At 36.9% G+C, this 24,708-nt stretch overlaps 1 protein-coding gene across 6 annotated transcripts in view; it reads right to left on the bottom strand.

The window, feature by feature from the left end:
• Positions 1-9,969: 9,969 nt before the first annotated feature.
• The window catches only part of LOC148878563 (holliday junction resolvase), a 45,409-nt gene continuing 30,670 nt past the window's right edge, over positions 9,970-24,708 (bottom strand). The window contains exons 6-10 of one of the 6 annotated variants that reach the window (XM_088956598.1): positions 22,543-24,158; positions 21,426-22,434; positions 21,249-21,349; positions 13,302-13,467; positions 9,970-10,241 (exon numbers count right to left, since the gene is read on the bottom strand). In XM_088956598.1, coding sequence (XP_088812724.1) covers positions 21,537-22,434; positions 22,543-24,158 — 2,514 coding nt within the window. In that variant the 3' untranslated portion in view covers positions 9,970-10,241; positions 13,302-13,467; positions 21,249-21,349; positions 21,426-21,536. The other 5 variants (XM_088956591.1, XM_088956606.1, XM_088956585.1 and 2 more) reach the window with 5 other exon arrangements.

Raw genomic sequence — 24,708 nt, 5'->3', positions numbered from 1 at the left:
ATCAAATTTGAATCAAGGTATAATTAAACTAGCTAGACATATACAAATTAAACAACCACCAGCTTGTTGTTTGGAGATGATAATTTTGATTGATGAAATAAACAAACAAGTAAATTCAAAGTTAGATGGGGAGAGACGTTTTAGAATTGTAAGCTTTTCAAACTCAAACGATCAGTTTAATTACTAAAGGTAGAAATGAGGAACTCAATTGAATATAGGGAGAACGAAACAAGAAGTTGCATATAACTCATTGTTATAATTACTACTAATTCTTACATATATAATTTTAATTTTTGATCCCGAGACTCTGCTACTTGATATCTATATATATATATATATATATATACCTTCAAGATATGCATCCGTGAGTATCTGTTAAAACAGTGAGTTTTTTTTTTTTGAGTTGAAAAACAGTGAGAACATAATAAAATTTTGACTGAACCGCCCTAAAACCATTCCTATTCCTCACACTTGCTTTCTTCCTCTCTTACGCTACTTTTGTAACAAACCCATTCTCTCTACTTGGCATCTGTTTTGATCCTTTCAACAATTTCACTCTCTCTCATATTTGCAAAGTTGGAAGAAATCACTATGGTGAGTTTTGCAGTTTTAAATTGTTTTCGCGTTTGTCTATTGTTACAACGCCCAAAAGTTGGTGTCTGTACATCCAAGCTGGAAAGAGTTGTAAAGAAAGAAGGATAAGAGTGTCTAGGTAGCTTTTACCTAGGAGAACACTCCGATGCTTAAGTTGGAAAGGGAATTTCGTGAGAATGTGTGAGAGAGCTTGAGTGCTTCAGTGTGCATACTCTTTTTGGTAGATTTGGGGTCCTTTTATAGTTTATCTGAGGTTCAAGTGCCATTAGGCAACGCCCCTAAGTCTCTGGCGGAGCTGTTTTCGTAGTTTAAGGCATGCTGGTGTGTCAGTTGCTAGATTCACGCGGCGATTACAAGTCGCCCATGGGTCTTGTGGCACATAGTTTGGTGAGTTGTTCTTATGATTGCGGTAATGGTGCTTGTGGGGGTGTTCACGCAGAGCAGTTTAGGTGAGCTCGTGTTGGCAATGGCCCTAGTACGCACCCAGCTCGGCTGCCCACCTGATGTTGGGTGTCACATGTTGACTTGTTGAGCTATCCTACTGACTTGAACGCTGTGCTAACAACAGAGTCCATGTGCCATAAGTTGAGCGGGGTGACCAAAATGCCCATCATCAAAATATAAGGAAGAGACTTTGGGAGACCACTGGCAATGGACATTGAACCTTGACTAGTTGCATGAATTAACCAATTAGCAGCAATTTGACTGGCTTCGTGGAAGACATGCTGGGGACGTGTCTTCTACATATTGATATTTCTAAACCTTGTATTTGTAATCTACATATTTGTATTTACACATTTCCAAAGAGACTTAAAGAACTTCACCACCTTGATCAAAGTAATCATGCACTTAAGTCATCTTTTATATATATATATATATATATATATTAATACGAAATGGATGCTCTCTTCAACCAAGAAATGGAATCTACTCATTTGAGTAGATGCCACGTGAGAGTAATTATTACATTATTTTAATAATTTAATAATTACTGATTATTACATTAATTTAAAAATATATAATTAATGATTATAATTAATAATTATTGTTATTATAAATATTGTTAATAACTAGATATTTACTATTGAGTATTTAATTTAATAATTACTAAATATTACTGATAAATACTGATAATTTAATTTAATTTTTGTAATTATTAATTTAATGAATATTGTTAATAAATCCTATTCATAAATTTAATAATTACTATTATATTAAAAATAACTAAATAATATTATTAAAACTATCATTAATGATTTTATATGTAAACAGTATAATTACTTACTATTATTGATAAATGTTGTTAATAACGTTCTGACAACTGATGGTTCGACCGCCCAATTTGAACAGACGACCCGTTTTGACAACAAAAATTAAGCAAAAAATTACAAAACTGTTCTAACCACCAGCTTTCGGATCAACGGTTCGATCATCTGGTTGATTATTTAATAAAATATTATAATTATTGACTATTACTAATATATACTGTTAATTTAAATTAATTTTGGTAATTATTAATTTAATGAATATTGTTAAAAAATCCTATTCATAAATTTAATAATTATTGTTATAATAAAATAACTAAATAATATTATTAAAACTATCATCAATGATTATATAATTACTTACTATTATTAATAAATGTTGTTAATAACGTTTTGACAACCGATAGTTTGACTGTCTGGTTCGAACAGATGGCTTGTTTTGACAACAAAAGTTACAAGCAAAAAATTACGAAACCGTTCTAACCACCGGTTTTCAGGTCGATGGTTCGATCATCCGTCTTGAACAGATAGTCCATTCTGACAACAAAAATTATAAGTAAAAAATTGAGTTTGTGAGGTCCATTAAGTAGTATCATACGTGTTATGTCATTCGAGTGTGTGACTCATACGACGCAGAAATGGAACCTTTCTGGCCACCATTTTTTGGGTTGATGGTTCAACTGTTCGGTTTGAACAGATGACCCATTCTAACAACAAAAAATTACGAAATCATTTTGGCCACCAGTTTTTAGGTCAAGGGTTCAATCGTCTAGTTCGAACAGACGACCCATTCTAACAACAAAAATTACAAGCAAAAAATTGAGTGTGTAAGGTCCATTGAGTAGTATCATACATGTTATGCCATTCAAGCGTGTAACTCATACGACCTGAAAATGGAACCATTCTGGCCACTGATTTTTGGGTCAATGGTTTGACCATCTGATTCAAACAGAAGGCCCGTTCTGACAACAAAAATTAAAAATAATAAAAAATAACTAAAACTATTGAACAGGTCAATGAGTTGATGGTTCAACCACTTGGGTCAATGGGTTGTTGACCGATTCAACGTTTTTTTGCCAGGGACCGGTATTGGGGTAAAACGGAACTAGTTGCCTAGACAGTTCCTAATTAAAAAAAAATGGATGACCCGTTCTGACAACAAAAATTATAGGCAAAAAATTGAGTGCGTGAGGTCCATTAAGCAGTATCATACATGTTATGTCATTTGAGCGTGTGACTCATATGACTTGAAAACGGAATCGTTCTGGCCATCAGTTTTCAAGTTGACGGTTTGACTGTTTGGTTCAAACAGATGGCCTATTCTGACAACAAAATTTAAAAAAGAAACAACCAAAAACCATTGAATGGGTCAACGGTTCAACCACCTAGGTCAATAGGTCATTGACCAATTTAACCAATTTTTGCTAGGATCGAGATTAGGATAAAACGAAACCAATTGCCTAGATGATTCTCAATTAAAAAATGGACAAAAACCATTGAATGGGTCAACAGATTGATGGTTTGATAGCTCGGATCAATGGGTCATTGACCGATTCAACAGTTTTTAGCTAGGGACCGGGTCAACGGGTTGACGGTTCCATTCCAACCCTTGCAAAGAAAGGCACCTCCACTATTTTCTATCTAAAAACTACAAGCTCAATTTTTTAGAGGAGTTTGTTTTGAAGGATAGATTATAATGGATCATAGTGAAGAAATCATTAAAATTACCAAGTTAGATTCAGAAAATAAAAAGATAAGTGATGAACCCCAAAAAAAAAAAAAGATCACCTCATGAATTGAACATTGGAGTGCAAAGTTATGGCCTCGAAAGTTTGCACATGCATTAAGTATGCAACCCGCAATCTAGTGACTGGGTCGAATGGATCAATGGTTGGACCCCCAAGGTTGACCCGTTCTTCGCACCCAAGGTGAGATCTTCTTTGCACTCTTGCTACCTCAACTCACTAGGCACTCTAGCTCACTTGCTCTCTTGGTTCTTCAGTTTGTACAAAATGCTGTGTTTGGCATTGATGCCATTGACCCAGAAAATGGTGTCACATCGGTGTCATGGCAAGATGTTTGATTCCACTTTTTTAGAAAAAAACGTTGCCTTATACCACACCTTGAAAATTAGGAAGGTGTGATTTAAGACAACATCAAATTTAATATTTTCTCATTTTTGGAACCATTGCTGCCAACGTTACAATGATGTGGCATCATCTAAAGCGTTGGATAATGTAGACCAAAGCTGAGAACGATTATACAGCACCGGTACCAAACAAAATGAGTGTTGTTTGCTCATAAAATATTCTATATGGCAACATCGGTGTCAAACAAAAAAAGGGAGTCATATACAACAAACTCTCATTGATACAGAACCATCTTCTCAGACAATGGCTCAAAAGCAACGACATGGATGCCAAACACCACTTTAACATCAGAGTAATCCTTCTCAATGATCCACCTTGGGACCTTTGACTACAGCTCATCCAACTCATTAGTTTATTCATATGCTGCTCTTGGATAGCACCAGACGGGGTTAAAAAAAGTTATTTTATGCAATCATCTATCCAAACCCATTTTTTATCTATCAAAAGAAAAAAAAAAAAAAAAGAAACCATTTTATTACATTCAAGTATTGACGAAACAGTTAAAAACTGCATTTAGATAACAGAAAAAGCAAAGAAGCAAATTTTGGCTATTCAAGGTTTAGAACCACACTTTAAGATCTTTTTTTTCTTTCTGGGACATTGGAATTAGTTTTACCAAAATGCCCCATAAATCGCAAAAATTACCAGTAAAATCATGGTAATTAAGTATGTATTTAGTTCCCTTTACATTTATGACAAATAGGCATCACTAGGTTTTACATCAGCATAATAGTGAAAAAACTCCTAATTTGTAGAAACTTTAAAAAATAATTTCTCCCCAAATAATAAGCATGCACGAAAACCAAAATCCACTTTTACTATTTCCGATTACATTTTCTTTGCTCACAATCATTGCTCCCATCCATTGCTGAACTCATATTTACTGGAAAACTGATTCAAGTGTATGTATGGACTTCAAATGTTGCATGTTGCACTAGAAAAAAAAAGGGTATAGAAGAACCCCCAAAGATGATAAAAAAAAACAACCCTCCATGTCTGATCATGGGAGAGGATGGATTTATTAAAACAATATATAGGAATTAAACACAACAAGAACACTTAGCAATTTATATATTAAAAGTAGTGTTCAGGCAAATTTAATTTCATTCAACAGATGAAACAATTACATATCCAGCTTCTCACCATGAACAATATAATTATCACAACAAAACAACATTATTTAGTTGAATAACCAGAAGTAGTAATTAAATTCTTATTTAATTTGGTGTATTATATTGGTAATTAAATTCTGCAACTTACGAGTAGTCATGGCCAGCGAAACATCAACTCATCCGCCATAGTATAGCCATTGTAGAAATATATACCATCCTTCTTAACGTGCCAGATGCACTGGTGATCCTTGCACTTATGGCCACCATCTCTCTTGGCATCAAAAATCACGAAATGGCCACTGACCGTCTTCTTTGCTAAGTCGCAGGAGAAAAGCGTAGTCCTGAAGATGTTAATATTGAACTTCCAATGGAAGTCGCCTTGATAGGGCACCAAATAAATCCCCAGATCATCATCTTTGGATGAACAATGAACCCAGAGATTTTCGTTTTCTCCCAACATATTGTAAACGTAAACATGATACATACCTCTAACACCAGTCGTCATCATTGACAGTGCCAAGAACAAGGAAATGACGATGAGAAAGTTACTACTTTTGGAAGAACCCATGATCGATCGACCGATCAATATTGTGAAATTAATGTGCAATATGTGATCTGATCATGCACGGTGGTGGTGGATTGGTGCTTCATCTTCCTTTGATTTATAGAGCAATGAAAACAAGTGATCAATAATGCGTTATTATTTCTGATTGAAAGCTAAGCTTCCCTTAATGGAAAAGTGGAATGATTCTTAAAACCTTTACGTTAACGCATGTGCCTATGCATCCATTGAATTTATTGGTTTGTGGTAGTTTCAGATGGTAATAACATTAATTAGGGTTCTTATTTAGTATTCCACTAAACTAAACCACTTATATATGAAGAATGAGTTTTTTTCTGGCTGCAGGATTTGACCCAAGAGTCTCTGCTACTTCATATATACCTTCAAGATAGTGTCTGTGTTGGGTTCTGCAATATGATTATCATTTTTCACAAGATATGCATCCATGAGAAAATATATAGTGTGCATAATAAAATTTTGACATTTTTTTAGGACTGAATCGCCCCAAGACCATTCCTATTCGTCCTCACACTTGCTTTCTTCCTCTCTGACGCTACTTTTGTAACAAACTCATTCTTTCCCTTTCTCTTACTTCTGCAACACTATGGGGAGTTTTGCAGTTATAAATCGTTTTCGGGTTTGTCTCTTGTTACAACGCCCAAACCGCAATCACTTTGCATCTCTCTCTCATTTGCAGGTTGCAATAAATCACTTTTGTTGCAACGCCCAAACCAACCACTCTCCATCATTGTTTTTGTTTCCTTTCGTCAAATATGGATTAAAAAAGCACAGTAAAGGCTTTTTCGCTGAGAATAAGAGTAAAAGCGATGTAAATAAGAAATAAAATAGTAAATTAGGGCTCACTTTGAAAAGATTACAAAATATAAATATATAGAGTGCAAAACCTTGTGTGTATGTATTTGCATTGTGCATATTTGTATTTTGTATTGTTTTGTATGTATTTGTAGTTTGGTTCAGTTTGGAAGAAATACAAATACAAATATGTAGAGTGCAAAATCTTGTATTTCATATTATTTTCTATATATTTGTATTGTACATTTTTGTACTTGTATTCCTTCCAAACTGAGCCTTACATATTTGTATTTGCACTCTTTTCAAACAGAGTCTAAGAATACAAATACAAATATATTCAGTGTAATCATTTTCATGAACCTTGCACATTTGTATTTGCATTCTTTCCAAATGGAGCAAGCTTAGTTTGGAAAGAGTGCAAAATTGCAAATGATATTTCTAAACCCTGTATTTTTATTGTACATGTTTTTATTTACACACTTCCCAAAAAAACTTAGACCCTGTTCACTTTTCGATAAGTTATTCACCTGGGTAAGTTTTCCTGGGAAACACTTACCCGGGCAAGTGCATTTATCCATGTTCTTTTATTTCTCATATAAATAAGATAATGATCATTGTAGTCATAAAAACCTATTATTAAAAGGAGTATTTTTGTCCTATTCAAGTGTTAGCAACTTTCCTCCTAGGTGGGAAAGTTATTTACCCACTTAGGAGATGAGTATCACTTACCTACCAAAAAAAATAAACTTTCCTTGGTCCCCACATTAATCTGAAAAATGAACATGGGATTCTTGGTCAATAGGAATCAAAATCCCATTGACCAACTTTCTCCCCTCTCAAAATCCAAAAAAAGAACACCCCCTTAGAGAAATCCTCCATGTTGACCAAAATAAAAAGTCACTTAAATTATTTCTTTCTAAAACCCACAAGCTCAATTTTTTAGAGGAATTTGTTTTGGAGGATAGATTTCAATGGATCGGAGTGAAGAAATCATCAAAATTACCTAGTTAGATTTAAAAAATAAAAAGAAGGGTCCCACTTCCGGGGGGAATACATTTGGGAAATCAATAAAACAAATCTGAGGGGGACTGAATTCTAAAAATGAAAAAAAAAGGATGAAGTCATGAAATAATCTTTTTTTTTAATTAAGGATGACATTATCTGGTCTATCAAATTTCCAATTTTTCGTGAAGAACAAAAATTCTCTTCATTCGTGAAGCTTACTTATGATCGTGAAGCTAAGTTATGAGTTATTGAGATTTCTTTTGGGGTTTTACTTTTATTAATTTGTTTTTTAGTAGGGCTTTTTGCAAGTAAAAAATAAAATGATTAAGTTTGGAGAGAGTAAGAAAATGAGAAGGAACCACTGTAAAACAGGCGCGAGCCCCCAATTCAACCCAAAACAGACGCACAGCCTAAACAGATCTAAAGTCATTTAACCTGAACTGAAAGACGTTTTGCATTAATTTTAGTGGAGGTTATGAATAGGAGTGTGTCCAGTCCGGTCTGGTTTGAAGACAATCTGTTGCTATCAAGGATGGGCTTAGGGAAATAATATAATTTCACTGTAGATGAGGGCTGATTGAGTCCGAGGGCTTTAAGGTTCGACCTGTGAGCAAAGAAAGACGTCAAAAGGCACTCTAATGGGTTAGCAAGGGCGTAACGAGAGATCGGACGAGGTCTGAGTAGAGATAGCTCAGACGTGGTCACCAGAGAGCTGGAAAGCTTAGAGCAGTAGAAGCCAAGATAGCTTACTTAGGGAGTGACACTATTTATTTATACTTGAACCCATTGTTTTCAAAACTGGACCGGACTAGATGGTTGGACCAGAAAAACCAGGAACCGATCAGGTGATCGACTTCGGTTTTCCCCAAAACTGGATTTTTTTTAAAACCCATTGATTTTGGTCAACAAACCACTGAACCGAGCAGTTAATTGTTTGAACAGTTGACTATTTTTTATTTTTATTTTTGTTAGAACGGGCCGACTGTTTGGTTCGAATGATCGGACCGTTCAACCCAGTAATCGGATCCCTGACCGGTTTGGTCTTTGGGTCAGTTTTAAAAAGCATGCTTGAACCTGCCTAGAGTTTTCTATGAGCAGACAACCAGAATGTGATCCAACCTGTGACACGTGTCGCCATCATGGGCCTGCTATGCACGCCTATGTCATTGGCCCTGCCATGTGCGCCTACATCACAATCTAATAGCAAATTAAATAAGAAAATTATGGTCTTAAAAATACTCATAACAGATAAAATCATTTTAGTATAAAAACTAGAACAGACTAGAGTGGTTTTAATATAGATTAGATAGACTGATCTAGTCTGAAAGTTACACATGTTGGATTTGGATTTTCAATCTTCGGGCTGGTCTCAAGCCCAAGACTTTAGGCTTTTTTTTTTTTTTTTTGGCAGTTGGGTCCAATCCCAACCCTAAACTAATCCTCTTTACAACACTTGCAGCCATGCATTGATAACATCTTACTGAGTCTGGATCTCTTGCCCACGTCTACCCCCACCATACTATCCCCGTGAATTGGGAACATCTCCCTCTGCATAATACTATGCAGAGGATGAGATGTTCTCCATGTATAATTGCGATAAATGTGGGCAGGGTTCTCGTGGGCAGGAGATCCAGACTCCATCTTACAACCCGGAGATGTGTTCCATCTTAACTAGAAAGAACCAATAGGGAACTCGTTTTCTACCGGCCAAAGAAAATAAACTCGTTGTTTGCTACTAATTCTTATTAATTCAAGAGTGTCAAGTGCTTGGTTCTGCTTTATAATCAATCCAAATTCAATTTCAGCAATTAAGGAGCCTAAGCATCACTCCTTGACAACTTATTCACTAAAAGAAAGGCATTCAATTAAGTCATTAATTCTGTTCTTATTAAATGGCACCTAATAAAAGGACTACTTTAGAGAATATTAGATAAGTTAGACAACATTCAAAATAATATGGTTCATTGATTGACTAATGTGGCAGCCCTTCATCCATTTCCCATGGATACATGAAATCATAAACATCACTGGAACCATTGTTGAAATACAGTCCATCTTGCTTTACTTGCCAGTAACATCGTTCATGCTTGCAGGCAGCTATATTTGTGAGGGCCTTGAACACAATATAGTCAATATGCAAGGACTTCTATCGCATGTTGTGTTGCGGAAAAACCTAAGAAAATATATTCGAATAGCACCTAAACTAAAAGTAAAAGTAAAGTTAAAGAGAAACAAGTACAGAAAATACATAGATTTACGTAATTCAGCTTATAGCTTGCATTCATGGGCGTAGGAGGAACATAAATCCACTATAAAATTGGCAATGGAGAAGAAATACAGAGTTGTGTACCAAATACACCCAATGTCTCACTTGTCTCTCACAAGATTAAGACTGTGTACAAGAGAGAAAACCCTTGAAATACATAACTCTTTATATTCAGTTTGGACTTATAAGATGAATATAGATTAGGTCCATACCACCATGGGAGATGTGCCTTTTGCCTTTGTGTTTTTCTCAAATTAATTCGGAACAGATTCATGAAACGGGTTGCCACAAAGACTTCAAAGCACAAGCACAACATGTTGCACCAGAAAAGAGTTGATGCACAGAAGTTGGTGTGAAAATTCCAGTTAAAATTTGAGCCATAGGGGATGAGGCAGGTCCCCAAATTGTTGTCTTTGGATGCACAGTGAAGCTTTAGAATCTCATTTTCTCCCATTTCTTTGACAATATAGAAGGCTGCACACTTTGAAAAGGCCAATGTCAAGATCAAGATGGACGGATAGATCCTGAAAAGCCCTCATTCTTTCAAACTAATGCAGCAATTGAAGATGGTAACAATGTAACTCTGCTTGTGATTGAAGTTTATTTTGAATTTCCTTATAGAATGAAGAGGGTCAAAGGATAGACAAGATTTTAAACTTTAAAAAGAAAGGAAGTGAGCTTATGATTTCAAATATGGTTCACATATTATTGATTCAAAACAGCCACTAACCAACATGTTATAACTAAACACCAAACCCAACTTCCTAAATCGTATACTCTTAAACCATCCATTCTACATAGAAAATGATTGTCTGCTACACTCTACCATCTTGGTTGTAAAGATCTTATTAAGAGGAAAATATTGCTTGTGCAAGAATAGATTTGGTACGTGAGGGGCTTTTGAGCTTTTTCTTAATGCTCGTTGGTTGTTGGGTGAAGAATATTATCCCCTATTTCGTCCCCAGTTGCAAAAGTATAATGCTTTTCATATGTATTGTATGAACAATAATAACTTGCCCTATTGTGCTTGTTTTGTCTCTCAAGTCTGAAGGCCACCCCAAAGTAGTTGTGAACTTGCTAATCGCATCTCCACTCACATATAGTGGAGATTTCGGGCAGTGTCGTGAGAGTAAGACTCAAGCTAAATATAAACCCGTTTTGGTAGCTGGGTCATGAGTTGAATGATTCAACCATCAGGTTCAACCATTGAATTCACTCAAAAAAACTCAAAAACAAAAAAGATTATGATTCTACATCATTTTAAATCTATTTTACATCAGAATAAGCTTAAGCTTGGAACAATAAATATTAGAGATTAAAACACTTGTAAATACTTGGGATAAGTTAGACTAAATCAACATTTGTAAGAATCAGGCAATCCAACGACTGTTTTGGTTGTTGTTCTCAATTAAATAGGCTGTCTCATCCCGTTCAAGTGTGGCAAAACCATTTTTCAATTTGTGCATGGGGCCATGTTAATCTTCTCTATATCGTTCCAATATTAGATGTCTCTCTCAAATGATTTACAAAATTACTTTTCAAATCTTCATTCATTGCTCATGTTAGATTGAAATGAAGAAATTTTCTCACTATTTTTTTCACATTCTAAGATAAGACAGATACCATGATTTTCAAAACCAGATTGGACAAAAAAAACCAGGAATCAGTCAGACGACCAGTTCTGGTTTTCCCCAAAACCGGATTTTCCATAAAAACCATTGATTTTGGTTAGTAAACCACTGATCTGGGCAGTTAACCATTCAAACCGTTCAAAAGTTTTTACCAGTTTTCATTTTTTATTTTTGTTAGAACGGGCCGACCGTTCGGGTTGAATGGTCGAACCATTTGACTCGGTAACCGGGGGGTCCGGTTTGGTTTTAAAAACCATGACTGATACAGTTGACCAGTTAACTCTAATAGTAATTGACAACAGGTCATCATGCCAATCTAACAAAAACTTATGCATGCCAAGCTTATGTGGTCAATATAATGATCACTTTGCTTTAACATGGGAAAATCTATGATGCCAAAAAGATATGATATGGAAAGAGTTTTGACCAATCAAAACCCACCCATAAATTTTGATAAATAACACCTGATTCACTACTACATTTATGATTCCAATTTATTGATCAGTTGCTTTTTGGATATCATATCTTTTCCATATCATAGTTGAACCCATACATTTTATAGCATTAAACATTTGTTGAGGCTGCCACATGTGCAGTATCCACATCCATTCTAATATAAAAAGTGAAATACACATTGGGTGTTCTAGCACTTTTCCATGACTGAATTTTCCCAATTTGTGAATTTGGCAACAAAATATCACTCGGACTGCTACTTAATGATCATCCTATTCTTTAACGTAAACTCATATATAGGGACTTTTTATTTCTCTCCATTATATTCCACTAAGGCTCCGTTTGGCATCATTCTGCATTTCTGCCGGTTCACAACCTTTTGGCCATAAGAAAGCCCTAGTCAAGCTTAGTCGTATTCTCCTTCCTATCGCCGACGCACTCTTAAGCCTTTGCAGAGCTTAGACCAGGCTGCAATCATTCGATCGGCTGCGTTTCTCAGCCGGTTTTCTTGCAATCAATCTTCACCTTTCCGCCGCACGTATAAGGGCCTTCACTCCTTGCTTAGTTCATTTCTCGACTTTTTAACCCTTGCTTATTTTTTATGTTCATTATCTCTGTTTGACATGCAATTTGCTTTCTTATTGTAAAAATGTATTAGATTTGAACTTCCTCTATTCAAGTATGGATTTGAAAAACTAATCTTAAAATTAACAGCATATCCAAACGTTGTTTCTGTTTCTTTTAGAATAGAAATTTGCTCTTAAGGAACAAATTGCTAAACACTAGTGTGTTATTCCAGGGAACCAGAAATTTCATTCCTGTTCTGGAACAGGAATTTCTCCAAGAACAGGAACAGGCAGGAACAATGCCAAACGGGGCCTAATTAACCCTACACGCTATAATGTTTAATGGTATAACCAAAATGAAACCTATGATGTCAAAATTAAATAATAAAATAAATAAAATACAAAAAAAAATTGGACACATCAATAACATATATATCATATTGAACAAAAAAATAAGTATGATAAATAAAAATTATTTTTATTAACAATGAAAATAAAATAAAAATAGAAAACAAAAAGCAGCCCAAGTGTACGATGCCTACAAAAAAAAAAGCAAAAAACAAAAAAGATTCAAAAAATGGGTCTATAGGTTGAAAGACAACAAATCCACAACTACACCATGTTTCAATTATTTGTATTTGTTACATGGGTTCTAATAAGTATAATGAAATTATTATTATTATTATTATTATTATTATTATTATTATTATTATTATTGTTGTTTTGTTGGGTTTAAATTGAAATTATTATTATTATTATTATTATTATTATTATTATTATTATTATTATTGTTGTTGTTGTTTAAATTGCAATGCATGTGAACATTTACTGGTAAGTAGTAACAATAAATGTAAGTAGCTAAAATGCAAGCCAAACATCATTACCATGGCACAACTAAATATTTCCCCACATCGCCGATAACTGAGATCGTCATTTTAGCGCCCTCCGAATATGGGCGCATGGGATCAATCCTGCGTAACTGCAGGTTCTCCTTGGTCAGTGGACCTTCCTGCACCTTGCTCTATCCCCTAGCCCCTGTTCCCCTGTAGACTGTAATATGTAATATATAAAACCGAAAAAAAAAAAGCCAAATTGAGACATTCATTATAAGCAAGAGAAGCAAATATAATTTTGCAACGATATGAAAGCTTACCCAATACTCATTACGTTAATATTTTCATAAAACATATAATATATAAATAATATATAAGGTTCTATTTTTATATCGAATAAATTCTACTAGCAATGTCATTATAACAAAATAATGGTCCGCGCCTACATTTCCCAACTGTCAATATGAAAGATTAACATCAACTTACGCTTAGAGCTAGCTATAGCCTAATGAAGATTGAGTATTTCCTGAAGCAATAAATTAGTTACCGTGTTCCTTCTTCAGAAATTAAATTACTGCAAAAAATAAACATACAGATGAGGTGACTTCCCTTAATCAATTTTTCAATCTCATCAAGTAGTTCAATGCACAAAACACAATATCCAATGAAGTTTATTAGACATGATTTACATACGAGCTAGAGGATGTTCAGCATTTATTTCAAAAAGCATTGTTATAAGTACATATAAATCCATAAAACACATTTTACTCGTCAGAAATTTTCTAGTCCCAACTCATGCTAGTAGTGGAACCACTACAAGGATTTCCAAAACTAGCACTTACAGGAATCCCCTCTACATAACCATGTAGCATTGCACTAGAATCATTAAGGTGTTCATGGAAAGTCTACAGAACTTTTGAGAAGATTAAGAAACAAATCTACAGAATTTAGAGAATTCTCCCTTTTGCAATGCAATTTCATTGGTATAATAAAAACCTTCATCTAGTGACCAACTTGATTTGTACTCCTATGCATTTGTACCAGTACAAACGAAATTGCATTGCAAACAAGTGGAACCTAAGGAACATTTACATATCTATGAGGGGTGTTATCTCATTGGCTTCAGCAGTTCAAACCAGAGGAAGAAGAAGAAGAAGAAAAGGAACAGTCGAATCTGATAGCATAAACCCTATCAGTCAACCCTAATGTGAATTAGCCTCTAATTAGTTGTACAACGACTAAACTGCCCCCCACTTAAGTATGGGACAGGAAGTCTCTATTAAAACTGTCACATAAGCACATAACTTAACAGAAATAAAATGACTAATCTACCCTTATTCGGCTAGCTCTAACACTCCCCCTCAAGCTGGAGAATATATGTCATATAATCCCAGCTTGTTACATATATAGTTCACTCTCCCTGAGCTTAAGCCTTTTGTAAACAAATCTGCCCATTGATCACCTGAGCCCACATGTTCTGTGCTTATCTCTCCAGTAAGGACCTTCTCCCTCACAAAGTGGCAATTAATCTCTATGTGCGTTGTTCTCTCATGAAAAACAGGGTTAGATGAGATGTGGAGTGCAACTTGATTGTCATAGTACAATTTCATAGGTCTATCCATGGAGAACCCGATTTCTTGTAGGAGATTCCTCAGCCATAGTAATTCAGATGTAGTGTGTGTCATGGCTCTGTATTCAGCTTTAGCACTGCTCCTTGCCACAACCGTCTGTTTCTTACTCTTCCATGTCACAAGATTTCCTCCAAGAAATGTGCAATGACTTGTAATAGATCTTCTATCAAACACAGAAACTGCCCAATTTGCATCTGTATACCCAATTACCTCAAGTCTTCCTCCTGGCTTGTAGAATAACCCACGACCTGGAGCTCCCTTAAGGTACCTTACAATTCTAAGAACTGCATCCCAGTGAGGTATCCGAGGATTTTGCATAAATTGGCTCACCACACTGACTGCAAAGGAGATGTCTGGTCTCGTGATAGTCAAATAGTTCAGCTTCCCCACTAACCGTCTATACCTTCCAGAATGATCAAATATTTCCCTTGTATCACTGCTCAACTTAGCATTTGGCTCCATGGGAGTTTCAGCCGGTTTTGCACCTAACAGTCCTGTTTCATCCAACAGATCAAGAACATATTTTCTTTGGCACAGGTTTACACCTTGTTTTGATCTAGCAACTTCTATACCCAAAAAATACTTCAATGTCCCAAGGTCTTTTGTTTGAAAATGGTTTTGCAGAAAGACCTTTAGTTTATCAATCCCCAATTTGTCACTAACAGTTATGACAATATCATCCACATAGACTACTAATAAAATCTTTCTGGCTTCTAAATCATAGCTGAACACCGAGTGGTCAACCTGGCATTGTTTCATTCCAAAATTCTTCACCACTTTACTAAACTTCCCAAACCAAGTACGAGGCAATTGTTTCAACCCATAAATTGCATTTTTCAATCTACACACCTTACCATCCTCCCCCTGAGCAACAAACCCAGGTTGTTGCTCCATATATACCTCCTCCATAAAGTCACCATGAAGGAAGGCATTTTTAATGTCAAGTTGAAACAAGGGCCAATCATACATAACTACCAGGGAAATTAAGACACAGACAGAGCCAATCTTAGCCACTAGAGGTCTCCATATACTCCACCCCATAGAACTGTGAATAACCTTTAGCAACAAGTCTGGCCTTCAGACGCTCCACACTACCATCCGACAAGTATTTAACAGTATACACCCATTTACAACCCACAACATGCTTACCGGGAGGAAGAGTAGTGAGCTCCCACGTTTGAGTATGCTGAAGGGCAGAGAGTTCCTCCTCCATTGCCTACCGCCACCCAAGCGAGCTAAGAGCCTCTTGGACATTCTTAGGTATAGAAATAGATGACAACAGTGAAATAAACTGGCGATGTGAAGCGGAAAGGCGAGACACTGAAACAAAATTGGAAATGGGATGGAGGGTACAACTACGTTTACCTTTCCGTAAAGCAATGGGAAGATCAAGTCCTAAAGGTTCTGGGACAGGAGAAACAACAGGATTCATAGACAAGGTAGAAGCTGGAGGAGGAGTCGGTGTCTGTCGATGAGTATACACGTGCCGGATCGATGGTCGTTCAGTTGGGATCTGCACTGGAGGAGGTGAAGGGTCAACCCCAACTGGAACAACCAGAATGGGATCACGGACTGGAAGAGAAAGCAAAGGTGGAGACACCGATACTTCAGGTCCCGAGAAGAAGGGGATAGACTCAAAAAAGGTGACACTAGGACAAACATAACACTTCCGAGTAATGGGATTGTAACACTTATACCCTTTTTGAGTCCGAGAGTAGCCAAGAAATACACACTTAATAGAGCGTGCATCCAGCTTGTCTATCCCAGGACTCAGATTGTGAACAAAGCACACACAGCCAAAGATGCGGGGTGTTAATGGAAAGGGAGACAAGGTGGGGAGCAAAATAGAAAAGGGAGACCGACCATGAATAATGAAGGAGGGCACCCGATTAATGAGGAAACACGCAGTAAGTACAACATCACTCCAAAATCGTTTAGGAACACTCATATGATGAAGAATAGACCAAATTGTTTCAAGGAGATGACGGTTCTTCCGTTCAGCCACCCTATTTTGTTGAGGAGTGGATGCACATGAAATTTGATGAATGATGCCATGCTGATCTAAATACTATTGAAAGGAAGTAAGAAAGTATTCACGATCGTTATCTGAACGAAGAACTTTGATTGGAACACCAAATTGTGTACGTATTTCAGCATGGAATTTTTGAAAAATGGAAAATAATTCACTCCTTTCTTTCATTAAATAAATCCATGTCATCCTTGAACAATCATCAATAAAAGTAACAAAATACTCGTAACCATTATAAGACTCTATTTTAATCGGGCCCCAAACATCTAAATGAACCAAAGCAAAAGGACTCAACATACGACTATCAACTCTAGGACTGAAGGGAACCCAACGATGTTTCCCATACTGACACGACTCACACTGTAAAGACAACAAATGACTCAAAGACGGAACCAGTATCTTGAGTGCCTTGAGAGATGGATGTCCCAGTCGACAATGCCACTGTAGAGGAGTGAGTGAAGTTTGAAGTGCAACTGACGATCCACCACCGTCAAGGTAATACAATCCACCAACCTCATGCCCCCCACCAATCTTTTTCCCCGTCTTGAGATCCTGAAAAACACAAAAAGAAGAGAAAAATGTATTAGAGCAATTAAGAGTCTTGGCTAATTTACTAACAAACATAAGATTGAATGAAAACTTAGGGACATATAGAATAGATGATAAAGAAAGAGAAGTCGTGTCAACATTACCAACACCACAGATGGAGTCCCGGTCATGTGATCAAAGGCTCCAGAGTCAATAATCCAGGGAGAGGGTTTGGATGCTAGACAAGCTATACCTGAGTGGGCAAGGGTGGCTATAGTATGCTGTGAAGTATCCTAGAGGAACCTCACATACTATCACGCGGTACACTCACCATCTCCTTCCCAGAAACAGATGTAGATGTAGAAAGTGTTAAATCTACCTGTTGGTTATCACTGACATCAACCCCACCAGCTACTGCATGATTAGCCCATGTAGGAGGGCCATGGAGATCATAACAGAAATTCACCAAATGTCCGTCCCTGCCACAATGGGTACACTTCCTTGTAGAGTTACTTTTTTCCTTTACCACAACCTCCCCCTGAGTCACAACCACCACCATGGCCAAATACGGAACCACCACAACCTCCTCGGGAGACATGTCCTCCCCCTCTAGTACCACGTCCACCTCCTCTGGCTATCACAAATGCTGATCTGTCAGACTGTGCGGGGTTCTCTGTAGATCCCAAAGAAATCCTACGAAGATGTGCGAAAACTTCCTCAAGTGTAGGAAGAGTAGAGCCATCCAATATTTGGGCCCTAATTGGTTCATATTCTGATTTCAACCCCACTAAGAACCTAGTGACATCTAGTTTTTCCCTTTGTTGTTGCTGAACCTTAACATCTGCACACCCAAATAATTGGAGGGGATAATCACACTCGGTTTTTTATCACTAGAACCATCTCCGGTTGCTGCCATTATGTCTCCCCCACAGCTATCTCTAATGCTGAACTCTCAGTCACCAACCAAATACTATAGCAGCCAAGGCAACACTACAGCAGCCTCTAAACTCAGGTGATAGGTTGACAAGTCACAATCAGCCACCACTGTGCACAAACTACCATCCAAATTAAGAACAAAAGGTAAACCAACATTTAGACAACACCATCAAGGCAGAAAATTGATGTAGGCAATTCGACTATTCCTTCCAGCCCAAAAAAAACAACTTTTGTTCTTGCTCACACCACTACTGATTACACAAAGCCATAAATCACCACTACAGTAATTCAGCAATTTACTAACCACATACAAGCCCTCTTGAGGCTGCTCAATAAAGGGTGAGCATCAAAAGCATCATCACACAACTATCTCTGTCCCACATGGTACAGGTCTGTCTGACCCTTTTTCTTTTTTTAAAGGTCACTACCAGTCCAAAGACATCAACTACAACCACTACAGTAACCCTTACACCATTCGGTCACTGTAAACACAGCTTGTTCTTGGGCCTTTTGCCAAGAACCAAAGCTACAAATAACCTAGTTCTTTAAGTTCTGATCAGTCCGAGCAGACTTTTGAGGGTTTTCCAACCTAGAAACACCAACAACACAAAAAAAAAAGGATAACCAACCTTGATGGAGAGCTTCAGTCGACCATCCACTTATTTCTGGAGTTATTCTCTTGAAAGGCAATCAAGTTCTGAGCAGAGAGAGAGAACCCAAAGTGTTCTCAGACCTAGGTCGAGTCTGTGTTGTCCATTTGCAGTCCAGAGAGAAGAAAAAGAAGTCACGAACAGAAAGGAGCAGCAGTCACGAGCAGAGATTTAAAGAGCAACGTCCTGCTCTGATACCATGTTATCTCAGTGGCTTCAGCAGTTCGAACCAAAGGAGGAAGAAGAAGAAGAAGAAGAAGAAAAGGAACAGTCGAATCTGATAGCATAAACCCTATCAGTCGACCCTAATATGAATTAGCCTCTAATTAGTTGTACAAAGACTAAACTGCCCCCCACTTAAGTATGGGACAGGAAGTCTCTATTAAAACTGCCACATAAGCACATAACTTAGCAGAAATAAAATGATAAATCTACCCTTATTCGGCTAGCTCTAACAAGGGGCAACTCTCAAATAAGGGACACTGCTCTAAATTCATTATGAGAATGTTTACATTAGAAACAAATTCGTTTCTACAAATCCTGGAGTGACTCTTTCTATGACTAGTAGGATCCTGGAATTATGCATTCAAAGGATAAAAGCATTTAAATCGAAGGATTCTACCATACAATTTCTGAGAACCCTACATGAAAATAAATTTTGGCTTTAAGGTGCCCTTATCAAAGAAATCAAGGAAACAAAATCATGTTAACTTCAGCAGAGACCAGTGTCTGTCAAAAATTGGATCAGACTGAAGGTCAGACCATCAGAACTGGGAACCATCAGCCAAAACGGTTTTCAGGCTGCCTGCCTGAGTATTAGAAATGTTGACTTGACTAAATCTACCTCAAATACCTGTATTAATACATGTTATAACCTATGATACTAATTATTTTAAGATTTTTAATGCAAAGTAACTTTAGATAATCTAATTTACTAGTTTTCTTTTAATTTTTCCATTTTCTTATTTGAGTCAAATGGTTGATGGATGGTCAGACCATTCAACCCATGACCTAGTGACCAAAATGGTTCTGTCCGGTCCAAGTTTGACAACAGTGGCAGAGGCACTCCTCAAAGGCCTATCATCAGTTACTTCTTTTTTATGATTACAATGAGCTCCATAGGGAGTAGATAGAAACTTAAGGATCATTTCATTTCATCAATCATCAAGCAGTGAATGCACAAGATGGGATTCTATGATATAATACTAAAATGACAGCAAATACAGATGAAAGTCACACTTTGCCAATTGTCCGAATCCTCGTCCATCCAATTGATTTTAGGCTGCACTTACCAGTTTTGATGATCAGAAACTCTTCTAGAAAACATAGATGAAACTTACATTATTAGATCTTTTGAATTTACAAGAAAAAAAAAAAAAAAAAAAACAAAACAAAACTCCATAACTCACCTTGGTTCGCCTCATCCGCCCAAGGGTTATGACAATTTTCACACTGAGCTTACTAATGATGATTGGAGAAAGTGATATGCTTAAGGCAAACTGGCAAACAAAGATATGAAAGAGAAGGGGATTGAATATGTACAAAGCATCGGTTGTTTTGAAATTTTCATGTCAGAATGCTTGTCCCCAAACAAAATAAATATAAAAAATTAAAACTTCTTGTAAATACAGAAGCAAAAGCCCTCTTTTTACTTCTCCTAAACGCAGGTCTGCTGCTTTAAAACCATGTTCAGTAGTTTATTACCAATTGGTCTGCAATCCACTTTTCGATTCTCAAATGCGAACTCCCATAACCCCCCCCCTCCCCCAAATGCACCTTAGCAAAAATGCAAAGATTTTGCAGCCTAAAACAGTGGGTGGAAATTAACAATTAAGGCATGGTGTTGTGAAATACCATTAGGCAAACCCTATTTTTCAATCACAAGTATGTATGCTAACACCCATGAAATTCCATTTTTGTCCATTAAGCCTAAACCCTTCTAAACTTAATTTAACACCATCTTTATTTTCATTAACAGTTTAACACCCTTATACAGTTATCCTATCCCCATAACAGTTCCATGTATTCTAGTTTTTATTGCATAAAGCCCTAGCCTATTTGATTCTGAAATGTCTCTATTATTCTCAGTTCTTTAATGTAATACTTTACAGGGCACTGGTAAAACAGGGGGATTGGAAAAATGTAATAACCATGAAATCATTATCCATCTTTTACTGATTAGTCATGTCTAGATGCATATTTCATACAAATGTACCAAGCTCACGTTGCAATTATAATCTGACACAAGAAAGCTGCAATTTGGACAACCATGGCATGATTCTTCTTGGCATCTTGGCCCTTCATGCTCCCAAAGACAATCTGGACCTACAAATAATTGGCTAGCTTTTAAATAAATTGTATCAGGTAATAAAGTAAGGAAAAATAAAGGGAATAATTGTACCTGTTTAATACTAAGATACAGTTTCAAGTTTGGCTGGTAGTCACAAATAAATCCAACTTTCTGATTGTCAAACAGACAAACAACCTCCAGTAGAGGGCCAAAAACTGCTTATTACTCAGTATCTGCTAGATCCGCTAATTGAGCAAGAGCATCTTTGAGGCAAGAAAGGTGAGTTGAGAATTTGTCCTGCAATTCTCTGGAGTCAGAGTGCTGTTTCCCCCACAAAGCAAGACCATCTCCCATAACCTTCAAACCATTCTGGAGCAATGTCATTCCTTCACTGATTCTATCAGGAATTTTTCTTTTCTTCGTTGCTTGAATTTCCTCATCAACCTTCATTATTTCAGATCCCAAATCCAATGAATTGACACTTGAGATCTTGTTAACAGTTTCCTTCAGCATCAGACCTTCCTTTGCAAGTAGCCCAAGTTGCTCTATGGATGGTGTAGCCACAAGCAGAGCCACTTCTTTTTCAAGGAAAGCCTTCAACTCAGACATAAATGTCTCCTCATTTGCCTCACTTCCTGTCTCTATATTGAATGAAAGAGCTGCATCTTGGGGTACAAATCTCCATAGTTGGTTACAAGAAGTACGTGCTGCAAAATATCCAAATGCCGTGATTGTCAAATGAACCAATGCCCAATGTTGTTCTCTCAACAACAGGTGATACAATTCCCATACATCAGAGCACTTTGCACTTCCCTCATCTTCTGCTAGTTCCATATGACCCATGCTTGCCATGAAAGAAGCCAGCTCTGGTTTGCATTGATACAACCTGGTATCTAAGGCTGTAATTTCAGAGACAAACAAGTTTTTAAGCTCCAAGACGACTTCTTCCATCCCATCTGATGAGTATAGATGCTTCATCTGTGAGATAACCCTTAACATCTGGCTCAGAAGCTTACAACAACAGTCCTTCATGAAATTGTTTGTAGCATTTGCGTAACCCCGAACAAGAGCAACTGTAAACTTCAGTGTCTTGAAGTCAATATCAGAACTATTGATCTGCCTACAAGACAAAATTTTTTATTTCAAACTTTTTGCACCTAAAGATTCTGAAACCTCTAACTGAAATAGACTAATTAGCATTTAAGTCTGAAGGCAACCAACTACTTACAAACAATGTGAAGCAGAAGACAATGCATAGATTGGTGCCCCTAAGACATTGGAAATGCACGATCTTGACAAACTATCGAACTGAATATTTTCAATGTTCCTTTCGATGAAATCAACATATGCATTAGTTATTCTTTTTATTGCAATCTTTTTCAGGTTCTCTGACAAGAAATCTAGTGGGAATCCTTCCATGAGCAAAGCTATGCACATGATAGATGACAACTGAGATCCATCCTCCCTTGCAAAGGAATTGTAAATCTTATCTATCATAAATTTGGTTGCATAACTGACAAGCATGCAGATAGATCTTGCCATCTTCCTCAGAGCACTATTAGGCATAAGTGATGGTTCTGAAGAAGCTACAAGCTTAAATAACAAATAAAGTTTATTAAAGATGTCATTCACCATATCTATCTCAGCGTGACGGACAACAAAGCACCAAAGTTCCATGATGATCTCCCAGCAAAGAAAGTGAGAATGGAGTAAGTTCTCAAGAAGGAAAGTCTCCACAACCCCCCAAGCTGGACCTGAAGAAGTCACTATCATGAATGTTTTCAGTGCATGCAATATGGAAGATAACATAGGCATCCAAGATAACTCCACCATTGATTCAGAACCATATACCATAGGAATATGTAAAACAAGAACAGAGGAATAGACATTTTCTTCCATTAAAGATCCTAATAGCCAATCCAGCTTTCTTGACATAAGAAGTTTTAGATCTTCTTCAAAATCTACAGAACTTTTGAGAAGATTAAGAAACAAAGCCACCCGGACAAGCATCAAGTTTCTTGCTTTTGGAATATCTTCAATGTCCATGCTTAACATTTCAACCATTGAAGTTCTTGTGTTAGTAATAGTCTCCTCAGAGACCATGTTACTTGAATCACTTTCACCCATAAATAACCAGTCCAGAATTTTGAACTTAGACTCTGGTTCCACTTCAGCTGAACATAGCAAGGTGTGAAGTAGAAGAGAGGAAGTCGGTTCCAAAAGTTCTCCTAAAGCTTTGCTTGCAGCTTTCAGATGATTTTCTCTGCTAAGTGAAATACCAAAGGATGTGATAATCAAGATGCATCGACTTATCTCCCTGTATACATTTAATGCTTGGAATGGATATTGAGAGGAAATACGAACAGCATTTATGAGGTAAAATTTCACTGGAAGAAATGTCCTCCTAGCTTCGGTTATAGCAATGGTTTCATCAAGAGTTGCAAACCATGCCTCAGCTGCACACCTCAGAGATTCAGTAGCTAGTGAAATCAAGGATAACATCACATCTGCTACATTTACCTTTGAAGCTAAAACTCCCTTACCAAGCTGTAATAAAGTGACCACACCTTTCCATGACACATTAAGAATTGTCACCATACTCCCACCACCATTGGCAGCAAGGATACCCAATTTATACAAACTTTCTATCGTAAGTCCTATTATGTTAATAACATGATTCACAGTATCATTGTTTTCCCTATCAGTAGAACCATTGTCTTGCTCCATTCTTACATTGCAAGAGTCCCAATTTAGGACTTCAGAATATGCTCTGCATAGTCTTACCACAGCATCAATGACAACCTGTGTCACCTTCAGTACTTCTGAAGCAATTGAAGGAATTCTCTGCTCAAATAAATTAAAAGAAAAAGGTAAATCTTGACCAGAGAATGCTAGCATTTTGTTCAGGTTAATAGTGACTATTTATGAAAGTATGACATTTTTCACAGCTAGATCTAACTTTCCGTCCATGAATCTTCACAAATATTTCAAAAGAAAAAGTCTTTTACATGAAGACTGAGAAAAATCCATGCCAGCTCACGCAAATGAGGTGCCCAATACCCATCCGTATTTTAATTTTGTAGACCCTAATAACTGGGTCAAAGTCTTATTGCCAATGAGTATACGAATAGCATGAAGATCACATGTGCACATTGGGGGGAGGGGGGTTGAGTCCATTTGTAAGCTGGAATTAAGGAAGGCAATACTATATGTATTAAAGGACATCTCTCCAGATCACTGCTCACCTGTCAATTCTTGTCAAAGGTTACCCCCGTCCCATGACCTCTTGCCAATTAAGAAGGGCTTCAGTTGGTGTAAGGTAAATTTGAATTCTGATCTCCAAAAAGCAAAAAGGGTTTGAAAACAGCTTTAAAGTCTGAACTATCAAAAACAA

The sequence above is a fragment of the Nelumbo lutea genome, chromosome 1 (genome assembly GCF_056320005.1).
Source record: "Nelumbo lutea isolate HS-2025 chromosome 1, American lotus-T2T, whole genome shotgun sequence".
Classification (NCBI taxonomy): Eukaryota; Viridiplantae; Streptophyta; class Magnoliopsida; order Proteales; family Nelumbonaceae; genus Nelumbo; species Nelumbo lutea.
The sequence above is the reverse complement of the archived record's forward strand: the minus strand, read 5'-3'. Positions and strand labels throughout refer to the sequence as shown.